Raw genomic sequence first — 24237 nt, 5'->3', positions numbered from 1 at the left:
TGAGCCCTAGAAATCCGTTCGCGACACTCGTGCTTCTTGGCGAGTGTTCCGCGACAAAACGAATCCGTATCGTTACGCTGTGAAATAAAGAACTATTTTTACGCTATCTCCGAGCGCTTTATTCATTGTGCTTTCCTCGACTTCCACGGCGCAAAAAACCTGAGCGGTCCACTAACATTTAATGGTCCTTCGAGCCGGATCAGTGATAAAAGACCGGCATAGACAGTTCGACCGCCTCAACAGTGATCGCGTCGTGCTACTCCGAGATCGACATCCCGTCGCGCCTACACGACTCGCTCAAAAAAGGAGTTCGCCGTTCGAACCGTTGTCCCGGTTCATCGGGTACTTCGCGATACGTGCCCTCGACTCCGTGGCTCACTCCGAACATTGAGCGCTCTGCACCCGCTCTCCTAAAGATTGGTGCCTTGTGATTTTGTGAAGTGCTTCGGAGGCTCCTGCGTGACCTCCAGCAAACGTATCGTGCTCCTTGCGATACGCATCCGCCGCCCGATGGCGCCCTGCGTTGCGACGTGCTATACGTCCCTGTCTCCCGCGAGTACCTGCTACTCACCGCGGAGTCGCACACCGAGACGTGCCAGACGTCCCTGCCTCCCGCGAGTATCGCCCTGCTACTCGCCGCGGAGTCGCACACCGAGACGTGCCAGACGTCCCTGCCTCCCGCGAGTATCGCCCTGCTACTCGCCGCGGAGTCGCACACCGAGACGTGCCGGACGTCCCTGCCTCCCGCGAGTATCGCCCTGCTACTCGCCGCGGAGTCGCACACCGAGACGTGCCAGACGTCCCTGCCTCCCGCGAGTATCGCCCTGCTACTCGCCGCGGAGTCGCACACGAGCGTCTTCGCTCGACAAGAAGATTGACACGCAAGTGTCGGAAAGATTTCTACACGATCCAGACATCCGCTTGACATGTCTTCGGATCTCGAAAATCTACTCATTGCTCAAGGCGATACGATTGCTACGCTCACGCGATCGCTGACGAACTTTAAGAAGCTTGCCAAGGCTCAGGTCACCCTCCCCAAGACGAAAGGGAGACTGACGAACTTGGAAGCGCTCTGGGCGCAAACTCGAGCCCTTCATATCCAGATTCTACAGACGGCTACGGCGGAGGAGAAGAAGTCGACCCCCTACTTTCAACAAGAGGAAATTCTCGCCGCCGAGGACGCCTACTTCAACGCAGTGGACCACCTACAAGAAGTCATCGGTAGATTAAGTAACGACGCCCCGAGCGCGCCGTATCGAGGTAACGAGTCTTCTTATCGCGACGCGCACTCCGGAGTGTCATTGCATCTGCCTCGTATCTCGCTTCTGAACTTTTCTGGTGCTTTCGCTGAATGGGAAAATTTTCGCGGAATCTTCGAGTCTTTAGTAGCAAACAGTGAATCGTTGACAAGAACGCAAAAATTACATTATCTGAAAGCGAGCCTCTCCAGCGAGGCCGCGTCGTTGATTAATAACATTCAAATTTCTGACGCGAACTACGAGGCAGCGTGGCAACTTCTTACCGACGAATACGACAACCGCAACGCGATTATTCACGCGCATATCCATTCGTTCGCCGACTTACCGAAAATGAAAAACGAGAACGTGACCGAGTTGAAAAAACTTCGCGATAGTGTGTCCGCATCTCTCGCCGCGTTAACGAATCTCGATCGTCCGGTCGATATGTGGGACGACCTCCTAGTTTATATTATCTCGCAAAAGTTCAGTCCGCGAACGCGAAATGAATGGCATCTTAAACGAGGCGACACGGATGCGTACCCTACGTATAAAGAGATTCATGACTTCATGACTCTTCGCATTCGCGGTCTCGCGGATTACCCTTCGCAATCCGAATCTGCGTCAAATGGTGCGCGCGGTCATAAAGCTCGTGCTTCAGTGAATACTGTTTCGCCCGTCAAATGCGTCCGTTGTTCCGGAAACCATGGTCTGGCAAAGTGTAATCAATTTCTAAATCTGTCGGTCGAGCAGCGTCGACTCGCCGCGCGACAGCATAAATGTTGCTTTAATTGTTTGAGAACCGAGCATTTTTTAAACAATTGTCCGAGTAAAGGACGGTGCAATCAATGCCACCAAGCTCACCATTCGCTGCTTCACCGCGCGGGTACGGAAGCTGGTACTAAATGTACGCTTTCCGCGATTAATTCGCCGTCCTCAGCTCCGTCAGCTGTGTCAGTCGCCGCTGCCTCCGAGTCACCGGCCGCGCCCTCAGCGTTCGTTCAAAACGTGCATGCTACTCGAGATTTTGTAAAGCCGCCGCCTCATGTACTTCTCGCCACCGCGTATGTTAGTTTAAGTACAATCGAGGGCCGCACATTTAAAGTACGTGCACTACTAGATCAAGGCTCGACATACAGTTTCATATCAGAATCTCTTTGTCAGACTATGCGAACCAGGCGTCATCGTGCCGCGTTGAAAATACATTGTTTTGGAGAAAAATTTAATGGAGTCGCGCGGTCGCAAGTTAATCTTACTCTCGCGCCCTGCGACAAACAGGGACCGATATTTCCCTTCTCGGGCTACGTATATCAAAGAATCACTTCTTATACCGCCTCTCAACAGAAGCCGGCCGCAATGTGGCCGCATCTACGCGATTTACCTTTAGCAGATCCTGATCCCTCATGTAATCACCCGATTCATGTATTAATCGGCGCGGATTTATACGGGTCTCTGCTACTCGACGGCCTACGTCAAGGCCCGGTCGGCACACCGACGGGCCAGCTTACAATTTTCGGATGGATCCTCTCCGGTCCCGTCGGCCCTGCGCGCCCGGCCGGAGAGTCCGCTTCTGTCCTGAATTGCGTATCCTGCGAGGATACGAATTCCTTAATTCAAAGTTTTTGGGAGGACGAAAGTATCCCCTCTCGAACTCCTCTCACCGAAGAGGACGAACGTTGCGAGAGGCATTTTGCGACGACTCATTCTCGCGATTCACAAGGACGCTACATTGTGCGTTTGCCGTTCAAAGACGGCCCCCCTTGCGTCGGCGACACCTTTCGAAAGGCTTCCTTTCTGTACTCCAATATGGAGCGCCGACTCTCGCGGAAACCAGAAATCGCCGCGCAGTATCACGATTTTTTAAGGGAATACGAATCGATGGGGCACATGGAGGCGGTGCGGGCGGACGAGCGCCCCCCTTACCCCCCGATATACATCCCGCATCATTTTGTGTTACGCGAATCGAGTACAACGACCAAGTTACGCGTTGTGTTTAACGCCTCAAGCGCATCGACCGACAAAACCTCGCTCAATGATTTCCTAATGGCGGGACCTAAACTTCAACAAGACATCGCCGCGATAATCCTGCGCTGGCGACTTTTTCGGTACGTGTACATGGCTGACATTGCTAAAATGTTCCGACAAATACTCGTGCATCGGGATGACGCGGACTATCATCGAATTCTTTGGCGCCCTTCCGACAGTCTGTTGATTCGGCTTTACCGCTTACTCACAGTGACCTACGGGCAAAAACCTTCGCCTTTTCTCGCACAGCGCTCCCTTCTCCAATTAGCTCGCGACGAAGGTAAAGACTTCCCCGACGCGGTCAATATAATCGAAGAGTCGACCTATGTCGATGATGTTCTTTTCGGAGCAGACGACCTTCTGTCACTGCTCGAAAAGCGCAAGCAACTCGTGGGCATAATGAATCGCGGATGTTTCCCCCTTCGAAAATGGGCCGCAAATTCAGCCGAACTTTTGACGGATATTCCAGAGGACCAACGGGAATTCTCAGACTATCCGATCAATCACGATGACACGCTCAAGGTCCTCGGCCTGTCTTGGTCTCCGCGCGATGACTCGTTTCGTTTCGTAATTTCGCCATACGCCGTGACAGTTCATACTAAGCGCTCCGTTTTATCGTTTATTGCAAAGCTGTATGACCCCCTCGGCTGGGCGTCACCGATAGTCATCGCGGCCAAGATGTTGATGCAAGAGCTCTGGCTCCGTAAAATTGATTGGGATGCTCCCATCCCCGATGATCTTCTGCATCAGTGGATCAATTACGTTTCAGATTTGCCTAATATTAGCAAAATACGCATTCCTCGATGGACAGGGATGCGTCAAGATAAACTCGATGTTGAATTGCACGGCTTCGCGGACGCCTCCACTCGCGCTTACGCCGCGGTAGTTTTCCTCCGAATTGTGCATTCTCCCTCTAACATTCAAGTCATCCTCCTCGCGGCCAAAACGAAAATCGCGCCATTGAAAACCGTTAGCGTTCCACGCTTGGAACTTAACGCCGTCGTTCTATTAATTCGATTGATAGAATGGGTAAGAAACACCACGGGCTTGATGCGAGCTCTCTTATTTGGATGGACTGATTCCCAAATCGTATTAGCTTGGCCTTTACAACATCCATCCCGATGGAATTCCTATGTCGCGAACCGCGTCTCCGAGGTGCAGACGCGCCTTCCGACCGTACGTTGGCAACACGTTCGCTCCCAGGAAAATCCTGCCGACTGCGCTTCGCGCGGTTTTACTGCCGCCGATCTCGTCAATCATGAATTATGGTGGTCGGGGCCCCGGTGGCTTAGCTCGACCACGGCCTCGTGGCCGATCCCCTCGACTCCTATTGAAAAGGACATTTTACAAACGGTATCTTCCGAAGCGCGTAAAGCTACCGTTCATTTCGTCGATTCAGCTCCTGAGTGGGATCTGCCCACCTCCTGCTCGAGCTGGATCCGACTTCTTCGTATTACCGCGTACATTCGGCGTTTCGTTCAGAACTTAAAAAATAAAGTCGCCTCTTCGGTGATCGTCAAGTCCCCCTTGACCGCAGAGGAGATCCACGAAGCCTCCGTCTTTTGGCTTCGATCGGCACAAGCGACTTGTTTTTCGGATGACTTGAAAGCTTTGAACGCTCACTCCGCTGTATCGCGATCAAGTTCCTTACGCTCTCTCCACCCCTTTATCGGGAAAGATAAATTAATCCGGCTTGGCGGGCGGCTCGAAAACTCCGCGCTGAGTTACAATGAGCGACACCCCGTCATACTTCCCAGACATCATATTGCCGAACTTTTGATCGATCAAGCACACCGACGCTCCCTCCATGGAGGGACTCAACTCACGCTTAGATGTCTCCGTCAAAATTATTGGTTAATTTCAGCGCGAAGCATGATCAAATCTCACATTCATAAATGTGTTACATGCGTTCGACATTCCGCGAAAACTCCGACGCAACTAATGGGTGATCTCCCGAGTCCCCGAGTAAATCCTGCTCCTCCGTTCTCTCACACGGGCATAGATTACGCCGGACCTATGAACATTACCCCCGTTGTCGGTCGCGGTCAAAAGGGGAGCAAACACTACGTCGCGGTATTCGTTTGTCTCGCCACTAAGGCGATCCATCTCGAAAGTGTGGAGGATTACTCCACCGATGGATTCCTCGCGGCATTTCAACGGTTTGTCAGTCGCCGCGGACTGCCATCGGACATGTATAGCGATAATGGCACGAATTTTGTGGGTGCTGACCGCGAGCTTCAACGCAGCTTCCGCGCGCTTGTGAACAACCCCTCCCTTAAGGAAATTCTCGCCAACGACGGTGTACGGTGGCATTTCGTGCCCCCTGCGGCACCACATTTCGGCGGGCTTTGGGAGGCTGGAGTGAAGAGCTTTAAGCGCCATCTCAGGCGAGTCACCGGTGCTCGCACTCTGTCTCGCTCTGAATTCGGTACGCTTTTATGTAGGATAGAGGCTTGCTTGAACTCGCGACCGATCTCTCCACTTAGCGACGATCCGTCCGATTATACCGCTTTGACGCCTGGTCATTTCCTTATCGGCCGACCGCTCACGAGCGTACCGGAGGAATCCGTCCTTGAAATCAATGCGAATCGTTTGTCGCGATGGCAACACGTACAATTAATGCTCGAACAAATCTGGCGTTCTTGGTCGTCGGACTATTTACATTCATTGCAACAGCGCGTTAAATGGACCGAATCTCACGATAATCCGAAGGTTGACGAGTTAGTTTTACTTAAAAATAACCTACTCCCTCCTTCAAAGTGGGAACTCGCAAGGATTCAGCAAGTCCATCCCGGACTTGACGGTCGCGTTCGCGTCGTCACATTGCGCACCGCCAATTCCGAGCTTAAACGACCAATCACGCAGATCTGTCGGTTGCCTGCATCTATCCGTCCACCGGGACCCGTAGAATCTCGTTAGATTTAAGCCAGCGTTTTTCATTATATTTAAGGACATTGTAAACATAGGTTAAGTTCTCAAATGTATATATTGTATATAAAGCTTTGAACCAAGACGTTCACAAGCTCCTCTATGCGACCTTGTCAACCCCCGTTTGTTTCGCATTCCGTCGAATGCGAGGCGGGCGGCATGTTGAGAATTGAATAAATGCGAGCTGAATATTCTCGAACTTCGACGAGACAGCAAGCATTATTCGAGAACGCTCGAAAGGCTCCAAACCGCGAGCGTTTCCTTCCCCCCCTTTTTTTTGGGTGTTTTCGAGCAAACGGCTCGCAGGTGTCTATCGCGTGATCGCAAGTACCTCGGCCAATAGTCTGCGCGCTAGTCGATTTGGAGCCAATCAGCGGATCTCGCGTCACCAAATTCCTCGCGGCCTAACGCGAAGCTCCGGTCGCGATCCCTTGCCTGCTCCGGCCGGGACGACCAGTGAGCCCTAGAAATCCGTTCGCGACACTCGTGCTTCTTGGCGAGTGTTCCGCGACAAAATGAATCCGTATCGTTACGCTGTGAAATAAAGAACTATTTTTACGCTATCTCCGAGCGCTTTATTCATTGTGCTTTCCTCGACTTCCACGGCGCAAAAAACCTGAGCGGTCCACTAACACTCTCCTATCGAGCCACTGGGTAGTACCGCTTCCTCCAGTATTGTAGGGCCAGAACCCCGCAGTTGAGGTCTGAGCACCGCAGGCTTGCCGTCCCGTTCAATTTCTCTTAATATCCTGAGACGATTCTTTTCGGATATCGCCTTTTCGCGTTCCTCATCATTCTCAGTGATATTCATGACTATATCTACCTCTTCATCCTCCGACAAATCAGGGATGATGACCCTTGCGGATTTCCCTCCAAGCCCGGTTCTGGGTCTGATCTTGTTAGAGTCCGAGTCGTTGTGTTCCATGTCAACGTCTGTTGCGACGCTCGCGTTTGGAACAGCTAGGGTTCTCTCACGGAGTTCCCTGATCTCCTTAACTTGCTCGCGGAGCCGCACATTCTCCTCGCGGAAGGCTGCGATTTTTGCGCGCAGCCCGTCAAACGCGACTTCATTTGCGGCCCTAGAGTCCGACTCGCCCCTATTAATGAGGTGCGTGATTGCTGCGGAAATGGTGGCCGCAGCTTCGTTCAATCCTTTCTTGTCTGTACCTTTGATCTTCGACGCAGTTGTACAGACTTTGTCAACCACTCGTACAGCGTCTATGATCTTGCTGGAAAGATCCGCTGTTGGAGCCATTTTGAGCTCGTTGAGTAATTTCTTCTCGATAACCTTGCGGTTATGACTCAGCTCAGCAGGGACAGAAGGATTTTTAAGATCCTTAATCTGCTTCTTAAGCTTGGCTAGTTCTTTTTCAGCCATTTCCACCTTTTTTTGTGCGTAGTCGCCAGTTGTAACTGGCCTGCCCCTTGCCCTTGAGGACGTTCTAGTAGCGGACAATGATCTACTAGTCCTATCAGATCCTGCGTTAGACTCTAAATCAGAGTCCGATCTTATGGACACTATGTCAGCGGACACCATGTCGACGTCATTATCGTCCAGGTTTCTTGTACCCTGGCCGCCAGCAAGGAAGTCATTAGCCTTCTTCTTCAAGATTGCTTCTTTCTCGCGATTCTTCCTAATTGCATCTGCGACGGACATTGGACCGCCTGCTCCTTTCCCCGCTCCGGTTTTGAGGGAGCTTGTCCTGGAAGAACTTGTCTTCTGGGAGCTCGTCTTCTGAGAGCTGGGAGTAGTTACTCCCTGAGACGCTCTCAGTGCGATCTGCGCTTTGACACTCTTCGGGACACTGATCTTAGTCACAATGACCCTCGGAATGCCACTCTTCTTCACGCTATCAGCGATAGCATTTTCTCCCAGTGTGCTCGCTGGCAACACCCTGGGAAGCCCGTCGCTCGATGACGACGCGGGGGGGACCGGGACACTATCCCCGCCTACGCGCCGGCCCTTGGCATCCGAGACCAAGGATTTTTTCTGATTCGTCGACATTATTTCATATTTATACGGTGGTTTGTTATTCGGGGTGTCCTTCCTTTAGGCCGGTTGGCTTCCGAGCCTCACGGGTCCGGCCCACCCGAGCTCAGGCACCCCGGGCTTGCCACGCCCCTACCGGAGACGCCCGCTCGCGCCAGGCTTGACGCAAGGGCCGCCCCCGGCCCGTGGGGTCGCCTCCGACCGGCTGACGCCCGCCAAGAAGCCCCAACCCTGCCCCGACGGACGGACGGGGGGACCGGCCGAGCGAACTCGATCCCAACCTCCCGCCGCCCGCCAAAGCGAGGAATAGGACCCCCCGACGACCGCCCCCGGCCGGTTTCTCCGGCATTTGACACCGGAAATCTTCTCATTTTATGAACTCGCCGGCCCCGACCTCGGAATACGTCCGAGCGGCCCGACGAGTCCCCCACCCAGGTAGTCCAGCCCCGACCCCGAAATACGTTCGGGCGGCCTGGAACTACCCTCCGTGTTGAGGACACCGTGGGATCACATCCCTGGTGTGCAAGTCCCCAACACGGGCCTTCCCTCCAGTCACCTCCGCACCACGTACGAAGGCTCCTGAAAGGAGGTTACCCCGCCTCACCCTGCCGGAGCACCGGCGTGCAATGGGTATTGAGACGGGGTCTTCCCACCCTCTCGGCGAGACGGCATCCCTGTCCGCCTCGGGAGTGAGGACGCCCACCCCGGATCCCCAATAGAACCCCGCTGGCACCCTACCGCACTGCCGGAGCACCGGCGTGCAATGGACGATAGGGGCCAGTCCCCCCAAGAGACACTCCCACCATTCTCCCCGGAAGCGCAGGGGACCGCCGGACCGGGCCATTGCCCGGGAGATCCGAAGGCCTCCGCACATCAAGGGATAGGGCACGGGAGCTCCCTCCCCGTGGTTTTTTATCGAGGTTTTCCTTCCTCTAGGCCGGCGGGGAGAGTAGAAACTCCCCCCTAACGGTCCACGGCCGACCGGGCGATTGAAGTCGGGGCCGCCAACCCTTACCGGCTGTTGGTGCTGAGTGGCCGAAATCCACCACCAGACACCTAAGCGAGGCAGCCGGACCCCCGGTTTTCTGTTAGGGTTTTCCTTCCCTTAGGACAATTGGAAGAGTCTCTTGACTCTTCCTCACGGCATTGTCCAGTCCGAGCGACTTATTATAGAGGGCGCTTCCCTCGCGAGTCCCTGGGGACTCCCCGGTCCCTGCCCGAAGGCAGAGATTACGGTACTGATGTGCTCGGGCACTCCGGGTTCGCAAAACCCGTATCATTTGCCATCCAGAGAGCCCGGAAGGGCTCCAATGGATGCCAAATGACCCCTGGAGGGGACCGGGGCCTAACCGTCAGTTTTTTTTCGGTGCCGATTTTTAACAAAAAAATAAATAATTTTAGTTAAAAGTGGTATACCACTGTAAAGAGTGAACCTTTAGCTACAAAATTTATATAGGAAATTTTTATCTACGTCGCTTTGTTTAACCGGTATAGAGCAAAAACGACAACGGTGGAAAAATTGAAATCTCAAAAATGCCGGGATTTAACCGTCACACTGCATTTTCAATACATATACGTACATCTAATCCTGAAAAATGATAGGATACATCTTAATAATTGTTTTTTAAGAGAAAAATATAAAAATTTATTTAAAATTTTTATGCGAAACATTATTAAAAAATAGTTACAAGGGTTCCTCTTTCCGCAGAAGTCACTCGCCCGACTTGTTTCACTCCTCGACGTCCGATGACTCTATTCGGTGTCTAAACGGTTGTAATTCCCGTCTCATCCATATTCCATATGCAGTGAGCCTGGAAATGCCCGGAAATGCCTTGGAAATGCACCCGGACTGCTTACTGACGGATTAACCCCAAACACAAGTTTCAGGTTTGATCGCCGACGAAATATTAGACATCAACGATAATGAAAAAACTACACTGGATTCGTGTTCAGCATGCATTACTCTTTATAATCGCGTACCTCGAGATTTGGAGAGCAAATATTATTGCAGATATTACAAAATTTCCACGCGCAGAAAATGTAACTTTCACCTTCCGAAAACACGTTTGTCCTCGTAAAAATCATAACACGGCAGGTAACCTGCCGAAACTCCGTTGGTCACATGGGTACCATAAGCAGCGTTTACAATGTTAATAGCGAGTTCGCACAATATACAGGTTCCGAGATATTTGATTTGACGGTTCAACCCCGGCGACGGTTAGGCCCCGGTCTCCTCTACTTAAAATTAATTTCTTGTAGGCGTAGATATCTATGCATTAAACTCTTAAACACATGTTCGCTTTCGTACACCAATCAACGTCATCGTAGAAAAAAAGTAGTAGTATTAATAATAGTAATAGTAGTAATAGTATCAGTAATAGTGTTAGTAAATTACAGGCGAAAGGATCCATACTAATCGATTAAAAATTGGTCTATGGGCCTACACTCGACGAGCGATAACGCTTGTACAATACACTCGGTGAAACAGTATACTCGCACAAAGAGAAGAAACACAAAAAAATACAATGCACATAATATATAGACGCGTGTAAACGAAAAAAAGTATCGCATTGACGAGTAAGTTAGAGAGGACGAGCGATCGTGGACTCGCTGCTTTTTCGGTCTACTAAATGTACCGACCGACGCCATCGCTTTTACATCACGAACATTACATCTACTACGAAGGAACAAAAGGGTACTCTCTGGGAATATTTGGCACAGATTAAATGGAATTTTCAACCCGCGACACGAAAATACAGAAGGAGTCATACGCGCGCGCGTGGATCGAACTGACCGATCGCGAGTTCCGCTTCGCCGGTGCTTTTCTAACGTATGTCAAATATTACACGTTGCAGCACACGTTGTGTGTGTGTGTGTGTGTGTGGGCGTGTGCGTGCGTGTGCGTGTATGCGTGCGTGTGTGCGTGTGTGTGTTCGCGCAAGCGCGCGACACTCGCACCTTTATAAAACTGAACGGTCGGCGAACGCACGCAAACGTGAGCTCATGTTTTGATGTACATTGTCAGCATATCTTCTTCACATGCTGTTAGCATGCTGTTGCGTCTGCAAACTTGCATCACTGAGTACCGATAGGCAATGTTCAAATAGATGCTTTGACACGCATTCGCACGCCGAAAAGAATCGCAACTAAAAAGGAGCATCGACTGCTACTTTCGGTTGTTTAATATATATAGGGTGCGTTCGGGGAGACGCTATTAGCGCTATATCGTACTACAAGCTGTTCGCGGAGCTGGATGGTAGCGCTACCAAATGCTATCATGACGTCACTAAGGATAGCGTGTGACGTCATAACTGCGCGCTACTAATGCTATTTCTTCCGAGGTAGTGCATGGGTAGCGTTAGCGTTTGCGGACGTTCAGGGAGACGCTATCAACGCCTCTGGAACTGTTTGGGGACGTTCTGTGCTCACGTGAAGGTTATGTGTGCACATTGTAAACCGTGAACGTGTTCGGACAGATAAATCGCGAGAATTAATTTATAGAATTACAGAAATTTCGAAATTTAGCGAGTCGTTTATATTCCGTAGTGAAGAGGTTGACGGCTCTCCCAATTAATTTATGGAGGCGAATCGAGAACAATTGTTATTGTTATTAGCGTTACAAATACGCGAACAGATAGCAGATATATCATCGAGTGATAGTGATAATGAGGAATTTGCAACGTTAGAAACTGTATTACGTACTAGAAGAAAAATACCCAGAGTACCGTATTATGTTGAAACAATAGTACCGACAATGACAAATCAAGATTTCAAGTCTCACTTCAAGTATCAATACAAATGTCTTTTATTAATATTTCTGTTGAAATATCTGTGGTTTGAAAAATATTAGACGATTTACATAAAAAATATATTATATTATAAACAATAAAGTGTGAAAGACCCTCGAAATTCAAATATAGATTAGAAAAGGCTATAAGGGTCACACGCGGATCAAGGTGCGTTTAAATATTATAGTGATTTATTAATCAAATTCCAACAATCCAAACGTTTCGGCTCCTGTCCGAGCCATCCTCAGTGGTATAATGTTAACAATAATAATATGTTCTCCTTCAACATGGTGAGATTACTGTTTCAATTTTACAGAAACCTAGTGAGACTACAAGGTCCAAATCTGTAAAGTAATTAAGGAGTTACATCCTTGTCTTAAATTAGAATTCTAGAATAACTCACCAGGTAGTCTGGAGAAACGAATACATCGCAGAGTCAAATAAAAAGATGTGAACATATGGCAAAAGCAATGATCAGTACAAAGAGATCTGTACGAGGAGATCCCGTCGACACGACGCACAACACAATAATGATTCGGTAACACAGGCAGGGACACGTCTTATGACAAACTTTGGCAGATATAAATTGAAAAACGTGTAGGTCAAACGTAGCAAATAATAAATAATATGAAGTGAACGATGATAAATACAAAAATATTTCGCTGGTCAGGAATGCCTTAGTCAAACATTGGTAAAAATAAATTTAAACGTATAGATCGCAACTTAAAAAAAATACGAAAATTCCACACATAAATCAACGGTAAAAAAACATATGATCTTGCGGACGAACAAAGGTGTCATGGACGTGGTTTTACAATTTCTCTAAGGTAGAAACGTATGCGTGGTGCAAAAACTCTGTATCAGACTGAGAGTTCAAACTGTTCTTTTGTAATTTAATATGTAACATTTCCGATACAAGTCGCTTCGATAAAAACTTTTCCTTGTCCAATATTTCCACATTTTCCCAATCAAATTCGCGGTTAAAATTTAATCTATGTTCCGTAATGACGGACTGAGTTCCGGTGTTTCTACGGATATGATTACGGTGTTCCGTAATTCTCGTTTTGAGTTGCCTCAACGTCTGGCCAACATAAGTCCCGTCGCAATTTTTACATGAAATTCTATACACGACGTTACTGTTTGATTGGGTAGGAAGGATATCTTTCTGTACTTTGATGAAATTCCTTAGTTTATTAAGACTGTAGAATGACAGGTTGACATTCAGATCCGAGAACACATTTTTGAATTTCTCCGATATATTGGAAACATATGGTACAGTAAACCACTTGCCTCGACTTTCTTCGTTCGTAGGTGGAGGTTCATTCTGTTTACGGGTGCGTCTATTAAGTAGAGACTTGATTCTCGTATTAATTGTGTCGAATATGAATGTCAACGGGTAGTCATTCAGTAACAGAGTGTCTACAATGAATTTTATATTTTTTTGATGGTATCTGGGATGAGATAATAAAAAGGCCCTATCAACCATGCCCATGACCGTGCCTCTTTTTTGGAAAACAGGGTGTTGCGACATAAAATTAAGATAACGGCCTGAAAACGTCGGCTTGTGGAACCAATCAAATTCCAAACCGTTATTACTTTTAATCAACGTTACATCTAAAAAATTTCTCTTCCCGCTGTCACCCATCGTTGCTGACTTGGTTATGCAGGATTTGGAAAACGGAGTGTTGCAATCACTTACCTTTATGTTGCCTTTTTACTGTAGATACGTTGATGACATTGCGATGGCTGTGCCTCGCAATTCAATTGACACAGTTTTACAAGCATTTAATTCTTATCATCCGAGGTTACAGTTTACTGTCGAAGTAGGAGGAGACAAATTAAATTTTTAGATGTAACGTTGATTAAAAGTAATAACGGTTTGGAATTTGATTGGTTCCACAAGCCGACGTTTTCAGGCCGTTATCTTAATTTTATGTCGCAACACCCTGTTTTCCAAAAAAGAGGCACGGTCATGGGCATGGTTGATAGGGCCTTTTTATTATCTCATCCCAGATACCATCAAAAAAATATAAAATTCATTGTAGACACTCTGTTACTGAATGACTACCCGTTGACATTCATATTCGACACAATTAATACGAGAATCAAGTCTCTACTTAATAGACGCACCCGTAAACAGAATGAACCTCCACCTACGAACGAAGAAAGTCGAGGCAAGTGGTTTACTGTACCATATGTTTCCAATATATCGGAGAAATTCAAAAATGTGTTCTCGGATCTGAATGTCAACCTGTCATTCTACAGTCTTAATAAACTAAGGAATTTCATCAAAGTACAGAAAGATATCCTTCCTACCCAATCAAACAGTAACGTCGTGTATAGAATTTCATGTAAAAATTGCGACGGGACTTATGTTGGCCAGACGTTGAGGCAACTCAAAACGAGAATTACGGAACACCGTAATCATATCCGTAGAAACACCGGAACTCAGTCCGTCATTACGGAACATAGATTAAATTTTAACCGCGAATTTGATTGGGAAAATGTGGAAATATTGGACAAGGAAAAGTTTTTATCGAAGCGACTTGTATCGGAAATGTTACATATTAAATTACAAAAGAACAGTTTGAACTCTCAGTCTGATACAGAGTTTTTGCACCACGCATACGTTTCTACCTTAGAGAAATTGTAAAACCACGTCCATGACACCTTTGTTCGTCCGCAAGATCATATGTTTTTTTACCGTTGATTTATGTGTGGAATTTTCGTATTTTTTTTAAGTTGCGATCTATACGTTTAAATTTATTTTTACCAATGTTTGACTAAGGCATTCCTGACCAGCGAAATATTTTTGTATTTATCATCGTTCACTTCATATTATTTATTATTTGCTACGTTTGACCTACACGTTTTTCAATTTATATCTGCCAAAGTTTGTCATAAGACGTGTCCCTGCCTGTGTTACCGAATCATTATTGTGTTGTGCGTCGTGTCGACGGGATCTCCTCGTACAGATCTCTTTGTACTGATCATTGCTTTTGCCATATGTTCACATCTTTTTATTTGACTCTGCGATGTATTCGTTTCTCCAGACTACCTGGTGAGTTATTCTAGAATTCTAATTTAAGACAAGGATGTAACTCCTTAATTACTTTACAGATTTGGACCTTGTAGTCTCACTAGGTTTCTGTAAAATTGAAACAGTAATCTCACCATGTTGAAGGAGAACATATTATTATTGTTAACATTATACCACTGAGGATGGCTCGGACAGGAGCCGAAACGTTTGGATTGTTGGAATTTGATTAATAAATCACTATAATATTTAAACGCACCTTGATCCGCGTGTGACCCTTATAGCCTTTTCTAATCTATATATTATAAACAATTAATAATTATTGCTTGATTTAGAATGCGTCCTGGAACTTTTGAATACTTGCTGTCCATCATTGGTCCTAAATTACAAAGAGAAACAGGAGGAACGCCAATGATTTCTCCACGTAAACAATGTTTATTGGCGTTGTGGAGACTGACCACTCCAGATTCTTTAAGGTAAAGAATAAGCTTATTAAGCATAGAGTTCTGCATAATCAACGATATCAGTAGGTCTATTCTCATAACAACAGTTCATTATCGTTACAATATTGTTGTGCAGTATTTTTACTATGTGAAAAAGTTGCGCAACAACATTATAACGATGACGAACTGAGCATTTAAATGATGCTAAAAGTGTTCTGCATACGTTCTTATCTGGGTAGTAACAGGTGATGCTTATATTGATTTACATCATTAAGCAGAGAATAATTTTTGTTTTTATTTTTTAATGTCCTCAGATCTATTTCCGACCGATTTAATGTCGGCAGAAGCACAGCATTATATGTTACACGACGTGTAATAAATGCAATTATTGATTTGGCGCCAAATGTTATAAAGTGGCCTACAAACGAACGAGTTAACGAAATATGGGCGGGATTTGAGAATAATAGTGGATTTCCGAAGATCATTGGTGCTATTGACGGTACACACGTCACCATTCCAGCTCCAACAGATAATCCAGAAGAGTATGTCAAGGGTCGTCATTCGATTCAACTTCAGGTAATATGCTTTTTTGCTTCAAGAATTCTCAATGGATTCCTCAGACCAGTATTTATAGTCCAATCTTACATTTAAGATCATTTCAAATTCATCTTTAGATACTCCGTATTCAGTGAAATGATTCGTATAGTATTTAAATATAAACTTAAGACAATCTATTTAAGATCGGACTATGAATATCTAAAGCTAAGTTTATATTGATCAGTTATATTGATCATTAACTTAAGTTAGGTTGTAGCCGGACGGGACTACAGGGGCCTCTAATTCCAATGAATGTCCTAGATTCAACGGTCGCCACTCGGTTTAACCTCGAATAACCGAGAAGGTAAGCGTGTATGTTTCCTCGAACTGACAATTTCGGAACAGTCACAACGCGTCACCGAACTAATTAATCCTTCTTTCTTTTCAGGTTTCCGCCACGGATGGACGATCTCCAGCCTCAATCCCTGGATCATCGATAGCAATCACCGCCCTACATCAATGTCGGACGAAGATGGCCGGCCACCGCCTTACTGGGTAAGTATCAGACATCGGCCCAATAAGTCAATTAATTCGTTAATTTTTTCAGGTTCCCGCACCGGATGGATCATCTGCACTGCTGCCCCGTGGATCATGGATGACAATCACCGACCGGGATCAACGTCCGAGCAAGATGGCCGGCCGTCACGCGCCTCAGGTAAGTATACGTATCGCGGTAAATTAACTAATTAACGACTGCACTTTTTTAGGTTTTCGCTACGAATGGCTCCTCTCCGTCTCCCACCGATGCACCATCGACGATGATCTCCGATCCGGATCGACGGCTGTTCAAGATGGCGGGCATCCGCTTGATCGGGTAAGTAGAAAGTAAGTAAACGTGATCTCCGTATATATTTTACAAATAATTGTTTATTCATAGGCTTTCACACAGATGGTTGTTTAACAGTATCCAAATTGCACAATTCGTTGGTCACAAGTAACGCTGGGCACACATGCCCGTTCGCCTAACGGCGGACAATTATCTTTGGCAATGCAATGCGATTCGCTATTATATTAACGAAAGTTAACGCGTTTCGCGGGCGTTCCCGGTTGTTAAGAATGTCGAAAAACTATTAATTGCGCACTCGATAACGTTCGCGGGTCTTAGCGCGACGGCGAGAGTAACTGCGTATTACGTGTGGTTTCTCCAACGATCCCCGAGAGACTGCCTCGAGCGCCGTGGCTCGCAGTGGCTCCCCACTTTCGGCCGCTACCCCCACTCCCGCGTTACGGCCGCTTTCTCCTTTGGAATGTTCGCCGCGACGCAATAACAAGTTTTTCTGTTTGCGAACGTTCCAGAGGCTTCTCGTGGAAAATTCCAACGGCCGCCCCTTCCGGACAGGGCACTCTATTCGCGCTCGGGTAGTGGTTTTTCACCTTTTTTGTTTATTGACTTTTCACGGCGCCGACCCGCGCGCACGTCCTTTATTACGCTCTCGTATATGCTTCCGGACCGACTTCCCGGAGAAGACGTCCGGGTCTATCTCACGGTACTCGCCGACGACGGCGACCCTCCCTGACTTACGTTCGGAACCTAGTACGCTCATTCCCCGGGGTTTTCCCCGCCGAAAGCGCTTAGTTTTTTAGATCGTAGGCGGTTCCCTATCTTCTCTCCCGGTCGTCGGATTTCGACGCCGACCGGTCCTGCACCCTTCTTGGGTGGCGCGCTCGCGTCCTGGGTGGTTTGTTCCCGCGGGTGACGCACGGTTTACAAGATGGCGGGCGACCCCGCACTTCGCGCCTGCGCCATCGGATTAGGGTTACGACCCCCTATGACTCGTTTCTTGACCTCGCCTCTTCGTCGGGGACACTTACTTTTCGCGGATGACTTGTATTTACGCGTCCCTTGGGCGGCCTTCGAACTCGCGTTCTATCGCTCGGATTCCGGCAACGCTTTGTCCCGCCCGTCTTTTCGGACGCGGTGACTCGTCTGGTTATCGCCTCTTTTCACCGGCGGTGCTCTTTGTCCTACTCTTCGCGCGCGCCTGCTTGTCGCCATGTCGCGCCGTCCCGAAGATTGTGTGTGGCTCATGCCTTCGTCATGCACTATCTATTACGCCAAGTCCCGCATGTAGGGCAAAAGAAAATGGCAGGGCTGCCTGAGCCGTCAAAATAAACATAAAACGAACTAATGAAATGGACTTGGCGGTGATACTCGAACTTAACCTAATTTTGCCGATACCCGGCGGGCCTTAACGCTATCTTAATCTAACCTTAAACCTATGCGCCGGATGGGATCGCTACATAGGGGACTCGCCCCCTCCATCCTCGGAGCGCCTTACCCTGGGTGATGCGACCAACGCTGGATGCGGGGACTTAGTGAGCGGCTTCAAGGTCTACATCTATCGAACGCTCTGAATTAGAAGGAAATTGACCAATCACAGTCGAGTGTTTATAAGAAAACTCGACTGTGTTTGGTCAATTTGTTTACGATCCAGACTGTTATGATAGATGTAGACCTAGCTTTATGCTGAAACCGGTAAGAAATTGATTAATCGTAGTCATTGTAGTGTGCTTTCCATACAACTTCATGTAATCTATATTGGTTTGTATATTTTTTTTTGCAGGCTATCTGTGATCACACGTGTCAGTTCATTCATTGCTATGTCGGACATGTAGGATCAGTACATGACCAACGAGTTTTTCGTCTGTCGGAAGTGCAATCTTATCTTGGAGACGTATCAAAGTTTCCAGAAGAGTCTCATTTAATTGGTGATCTAGCATATAAGCTACATGAAAATTTGTTGATACCATATCGAGATAACGGTCATTTGACAGAACGCCAAAGAAATTATAATTTTGTGCATTCTTCAGCAAGAATGGCTATAGAAAGAACATTCGGACTTTTGAAAGGACGTTTTAGAAGTTTGCTAACAACTCTTGCATTAGATAGAGTAGATTTAATACCATTACACATTCTAGCCTGTTGCGTATTGCATAATATATGTTTGATAAAAAATGATATTCTCGATATCGAAGTAAATGAGGACGTACACACGATAGATTGTGTGATGGATAATAATGAAAATATACAAAATGCTCGTGCAGGTATTATAAAACGTGATTTAATAGCAGAACGGTTGCGAATTAGACATGTTTAGAAACAGTATAAAACTAGTTTAAGAATAGTATAAGATATGTATTAATAATATAGTTTAGTAGGTACTTAATGTAGTATAGTATAATGTAAGTAAGGGGGGGTTCTACAATAAGTTGCAAATGCAAAAAGGAACATAATTGATGAATCACATCGCCATATGGCGTTTACGACTAGCGACAAGGCATTTGCAACTTATTGTAGAAACCCCCTAATAGTATAATAAAAATAATTGTACGTATTTAGTATATCTACTAATAGTAATTATAATAAAAGTTTAGTACATATCAGTCTTTAAAAATTGCGTAACAATAAATTCCAGCTCGAACTACAACTTGTCTAAAATGTTGTCAAGTTTTTCTATAAACTTCTTTTGCATTTCCATTCTTTCCTTGTGTCTTCTATCTTTTCCCTCCTCAGTTATTCGGCGATTTTCTGTTATATTTTCCATTACATCTGCAGCTTTACGTTTACCTAGAAATATAATTTAATATTTATATTAGTTGCTATTATAATTTAATATATTTTTGTTTTTTATATCTCATAGTCTAATTCAATTAATAATCAATAATAGTTACTTACGAGAAACTTTACTATCAGATTGACAGGTAGAACTGCTACTACTGCAAGTACTTGGAGATTCAGATCTTTCAAAACTGGATTGTCCAGTTGATGAAATAAGTGTTAAAGGTGACATGTAACGTTTTTCTCCAAGAAAACTTTCCATAGCCTTAAAATTAATATTAGGATTACGTTTTAAAATTTATTTATTGAAGAAAATTTTACTAAAAAGTTATAGCTTACATTCATAGAGTACATTACGATTAAAAATACTTACATCATAATATTTCCGTGTACGTTTGTTGTTACCAGATCTCGAATTGTGATCTTTAATGGTTTTATATGTCCGCTTCATGGTGTTAATTCGTGTCATGCATTGTCTACTTAAGACATCATATCCTTTGGAATTCATTATCGCGGCTATTTCATTCCATACTTTCTTTTGACTTATTTTACTCGAAGACATAGATGATTCTCGCGATCTGTATTCTTCCAATAGTAGCATTATTGCTGCGTGAGACCATTTGAAATCTGCAATGTAAACCAAATAATGTAGAGTGATAACATTCATTAAAAAATATAATTTTCTTGCATATGTTCAGATCCTTCTAAAAAATAATATTTTAAAATACAAATAATATAGATCGTATTGATCTGCAAATTGATCACATACCACGTATTTCTTCCAATGTAGTATCATTTCCAAAGCTTTCTTGCCTATGCTCAGATGATTCTAAAAAGTAAAAATATTTTTAAAAATGGATGATATAATTTGCATTGATCTGTAAATTGATCACATAACATGTGCTTCTTCGAACGCATTATTTGAGTTTCCCTGCATATGTTCAGATGTCTCTAAAAAGTAATATTTAAAAATACAAATAACAGTTTACATTGACTGTTTCATACATGCATCAATATTAACTGTATTTTTAATATAGGTGAGGATTGTTAAAACCATTCTTACCAAGACATGCACTGTTTTGATTTCGTGTTTGACGTGCAACATTTAAGAGGGTAGTTGCACGAGTGTTCCCCTGTTCGTTATCTCTCTGCGATGGAGTCTGTTGGCTTCACATTTAACAAGACAAAGACCGTCTTGTCCGCACGTGGGGGCACCTTCACTGAGAAGGTGTTCCGCGTAGTTCTTACTGAGCGCGTCGTTGACGCACTCGCGGATAGCTGTCCGACGTTGTGGTCGTTTGTGCGCGAGAAGCTCGCGCCTGATACCACGCTGTCGGTTGTGAAGCTCGGCGACTACTCGCTGTCCGGGGGTAAAAAACGAATTCTTGTGATAACAAAGATCGAGAACGACCACTAGAGCATAAATTGTTAATAAAAAATTAATAACTATTAAAGAAAACCGCATCTTGTCGCAGATACTTGCTGAATCGTTTTGTTATCACAAAAACGTAATCCCCTAAAAATTTGGAGAGAATCGTTCTTTGCTATTGGTCGCTGCTGAATAAATTATTAATAAAAAATTAATAACAATTAAAGGAAACCGCGTCCCCTTGCAAATACCTGAATCGTTTTGTTATCGCAAGAACGTAATTGCCTAAAAATTTGGAGAGAATCGCTTTTTGCTATGTTCTACAGTTATTTATCGAATATTTATAACAATTAAAACATATTTTTATATCAAACCGATGAAAAAACAGTTTAAATATTGTGACGTGACATTTGTCGCGTCCTCCACCCAGACGGTAGCTCGGCCGAGGGGAAGGTCGGGGATGGCGCCTCGACCCGAGTCGAGGGAGGGCAATCTGCGATAACTAATCTTTTAGTTAAGTTCCGTAGGAAAAACCGGTGGTGCCGGGGAACGAGATCAACGAAAATATGTAACGATGAAAGTCGCGACGAGGAAAGGACGGGCGCAGGGAGGACGCGCGGCGGAGTGGTCGGCCGACGGGCGGGCTACCGGGACCTGCCGCGAAGGAAGCGCCGAAAACGCCTCGCACAGCACGATACGGCCCCGCCGCAGCAGAACTACGGGCGTGCCACCGCGACTGCAGCGCGGGTGGACGGCCCAAGCACACCCCGACGGCGACGAGAGGGCCGAGCGGCGCCGTCACGGCCTGGCCAGCCGGGCGGGAAACCGCGAGGGGCCCACGCACGCCCGCCGCAGCTTACTCGAACGGCCCGCGGAAAGTAGCGGAAGTCGTCGGTAGCGTCGCGAGCAGGGCGACACACACACAACCAATCGGCGGGGCGGAAGGACCGCGAGCGTGAGGGCGCGCGGGGGCCCAACGTAGTTCCGCCGAGCCGACCGCTCCACACTGTCGAATCAGCCGTTGACGAGGAGCCATCCCAGGACGAGCGCCCCGACGCCGCCGAGCCGCAGCGAGCAGCAATTGTGTAAGATCTCCACTCCGGTGCCACCACGTAATTAAGGGCTCGATCTCGGTCGCGACCAGGCGCCAGTAAATGTCAATACCAATTCGATTACCGTGTGAATCGGCCTGATTAACTGTTGCCTGTAGATACCGGCTCCCGTTGCGTGGGCGCCGGTCAGCTGATCGCGGCTATTAGCCGGAACCGCGGGCGCGTGGCCGGCCGAGATCGTCGCCAGAGAACTTGTTAAGAGCCCTCCTCGAAGGCTCGCGTGATCGACAGTCAATTCGCGGTCGGTGTATTGTGTATTTCGTGAATCGTGAGCAGGGACGTGCCGCGGGCGGCGCGTTCCGGCCGATACGGCGTTTAGTGTTGCGTATTTGTGAGTACCGGTGCTCCTCGTGCGCGGAGGAATGCCGCACGTTTCGAGAGATATTGCGTCGGGCATTGTGCGTTGCACCGCGGACTTCGCGGAAGTTTTGCGTCACGCGTGTGGGCCAGTGCCGTCGCGTGAGCTCGCGAAGGAATTTCGCGAGCGTATCGGATAGCGTTGCGTGTTTGTGAGTTCGCGTCTCGGGCCTTCTGTTGTACGTGTGAGAACCGTTGTATGTTCGGGATCTGGGGATTGTGGCCGGCGAATTGGCGATATCGCGGAGCCGCGTTTATACGAGTCGGGATTGTCGAGCTCGCTTAAGAGATCCGCGGACCCGGGTGCCGCGTGTCCGGACGAGTACCGGCGTGCTCGTTCGCGAGGAGAGTCTCGCGGGCGTGGATACCACGCGCCCCGTGCGTGCTTCGACCGCCGGCTCGACTGCCGCATCGTTACCTGCCATCCGGGCGATATCTGGCCTGAGATTCCCGATATGATTTGCCTGTTTCGTTGTGAAATATATTTACTGTTCATTATTGCAATTTATTTTGTGTGTTGATTGCGTTACGTCCCCTCTCCACCGTCGCCCTCGTATCACGGAACTGCGCCCTGAGCTCGCGCCGAGGTCGTAAGAACGAACATTGTCGAGACGTGGTGCGCGTCTATAATCGCACCTGGCGCCCAACCAAAAGGTATCGATAAAGATCCCGGATACGGAAGTTACGGTAAGAGATTTGACACTGTTGTCCTCCTCGAGCTATCGTCTGGTCATTAGACGGTTAATTTGCAGCCGCGCCCCTTCGGCCGGCGAGACCGAGGGAAATCGGGTTGCAATATTAACAGTCAAAAAATTATTTATATAGATATATTTAATCTTCATTGATTAATTATATTTAAGAAAAGCTCAGCGGCCGATAATAACCTACAATACATATGTAATCTCATTTGAATACTTAACATTTCAAAAATAAATATATTTTTAATACAAGAGTGTTCGCGCTTAACATTTCTATCAATATTTTTTCACAATTAAGAGAGAAAAGCGCGCGACCTACTCGATAAGTCGGTAATGTCAGCTTACATAATTAACGACTACGCAGCGTGCCCCAGCGTGCCCCTGACGCCGGCAGACGCGCGACCCGTCGTACCGCTCTGTATCGTCTTGATACACCCTGTACAGTTACAGCCTTTTCGATAGAGAAATGTTAGATCTTAATATGAATCCAATAAATAATTAAAATTGAACGTATTATTTTGAAGTTGTGATTTTCATTAAAGCAGATATTTTATATTTAACTATTTAAAGCGCGTCACTAACCTATATAGGTTAGTGACGCGCTTAAAACAGTTAAATACTTTTAAAACGCGTCACTTACCTATGTAGGTTAGTGACGCGCTTTAAAAGTATTAAGTGTTTAAAGCGCGTCAACTAACCTCGTTAGACAGTAGTGACGGAGATCCGCCAGAAGCCGAACAGCTGATCGAGAGCAGCCAGATGGTGACAGGTGAAGAGACAGCTCAAGCCGAGTCGCAGGCCGCATAAAGGTTGGTGATGTGCTGAAACAGAAAGGAGAAAATAATTAGAGACATTAAATAACTAGAAATAGAATCATACGATTGTGATAACGAAAAGTGTGATAATTAACTCTAATTATTATTAATAAGATTTGATACCTATTTTGACACATATATATATTCGATATAAAGCTTATTTGATATCACAAAGCTCTGCCAAACGAATTAATATAATGTAATAATAATGTTCAGACATAGTTTGGTTTCGATAGAAATAACGATACACGTAGATGATAAGACATATTATTATTTCATAATTA

General features: G+C 46.5%; 2 protein-coding genes across 2 annotated transcripts; both read left to right on the top strand.

The window, feature by feature from the left end:
- The first annotated feature begins 926 nt into the window (after positions 1-926).
- Positions 927-6179, top strand: LOC139784226 (uncharacterized). The gene has a single exon (XM_071723392.1). The coding sequence runs from the start codon at positions 927-929 to the stop codon at positions 6177-6179; it is 5253 nt and encodes a 1750-aa protein (XP_071579493.1).
- Positions 6180-11755: 5576 nt separating this feature from the next.
- LOC139784225 (putative nuclease HARBI1) lies at positions 11756-19097 on the top strand. Its single transcript, XM_071723390.1, has 6 exons — positions 11756-11964; positions 15339-15479; positions 15761-15782; positions 15861-16022; positions 18608-18934; positions 19089-19097. Exons 1-6 carry the CDS (start codon positions 11756-11758, stop codon positions 19095-19097), a joined length of 870 nt encoding a protein of 289 aa, XP_071579491.1.
- The last annotated feature ends 5140 nt before the right edge of the window (positions 19098-24237 follow it).

This window comes from Temnothorax nylanderi, unplaced genomic scaffold (genome assembly GCF_030848795.1).
Source record: "Temnothorax nylanderi isolate EJ_2023f unplaced genomic scaffold, tnyl_v1.0 TNYL_tig0598_pilon, whole genome shotgun sequence".
NCBI classification, from domain to species: Eukaryota; Metazoa; Arthropoda; class Insecta; order Hymenoptera; family Formicidae; genus Temnothorax; species Temnothorax nylanderi.
Note: the sequence above shows the minus strand (reverse complement) of the source record. Positions and strands in the feature narration are given on the sequence as shown.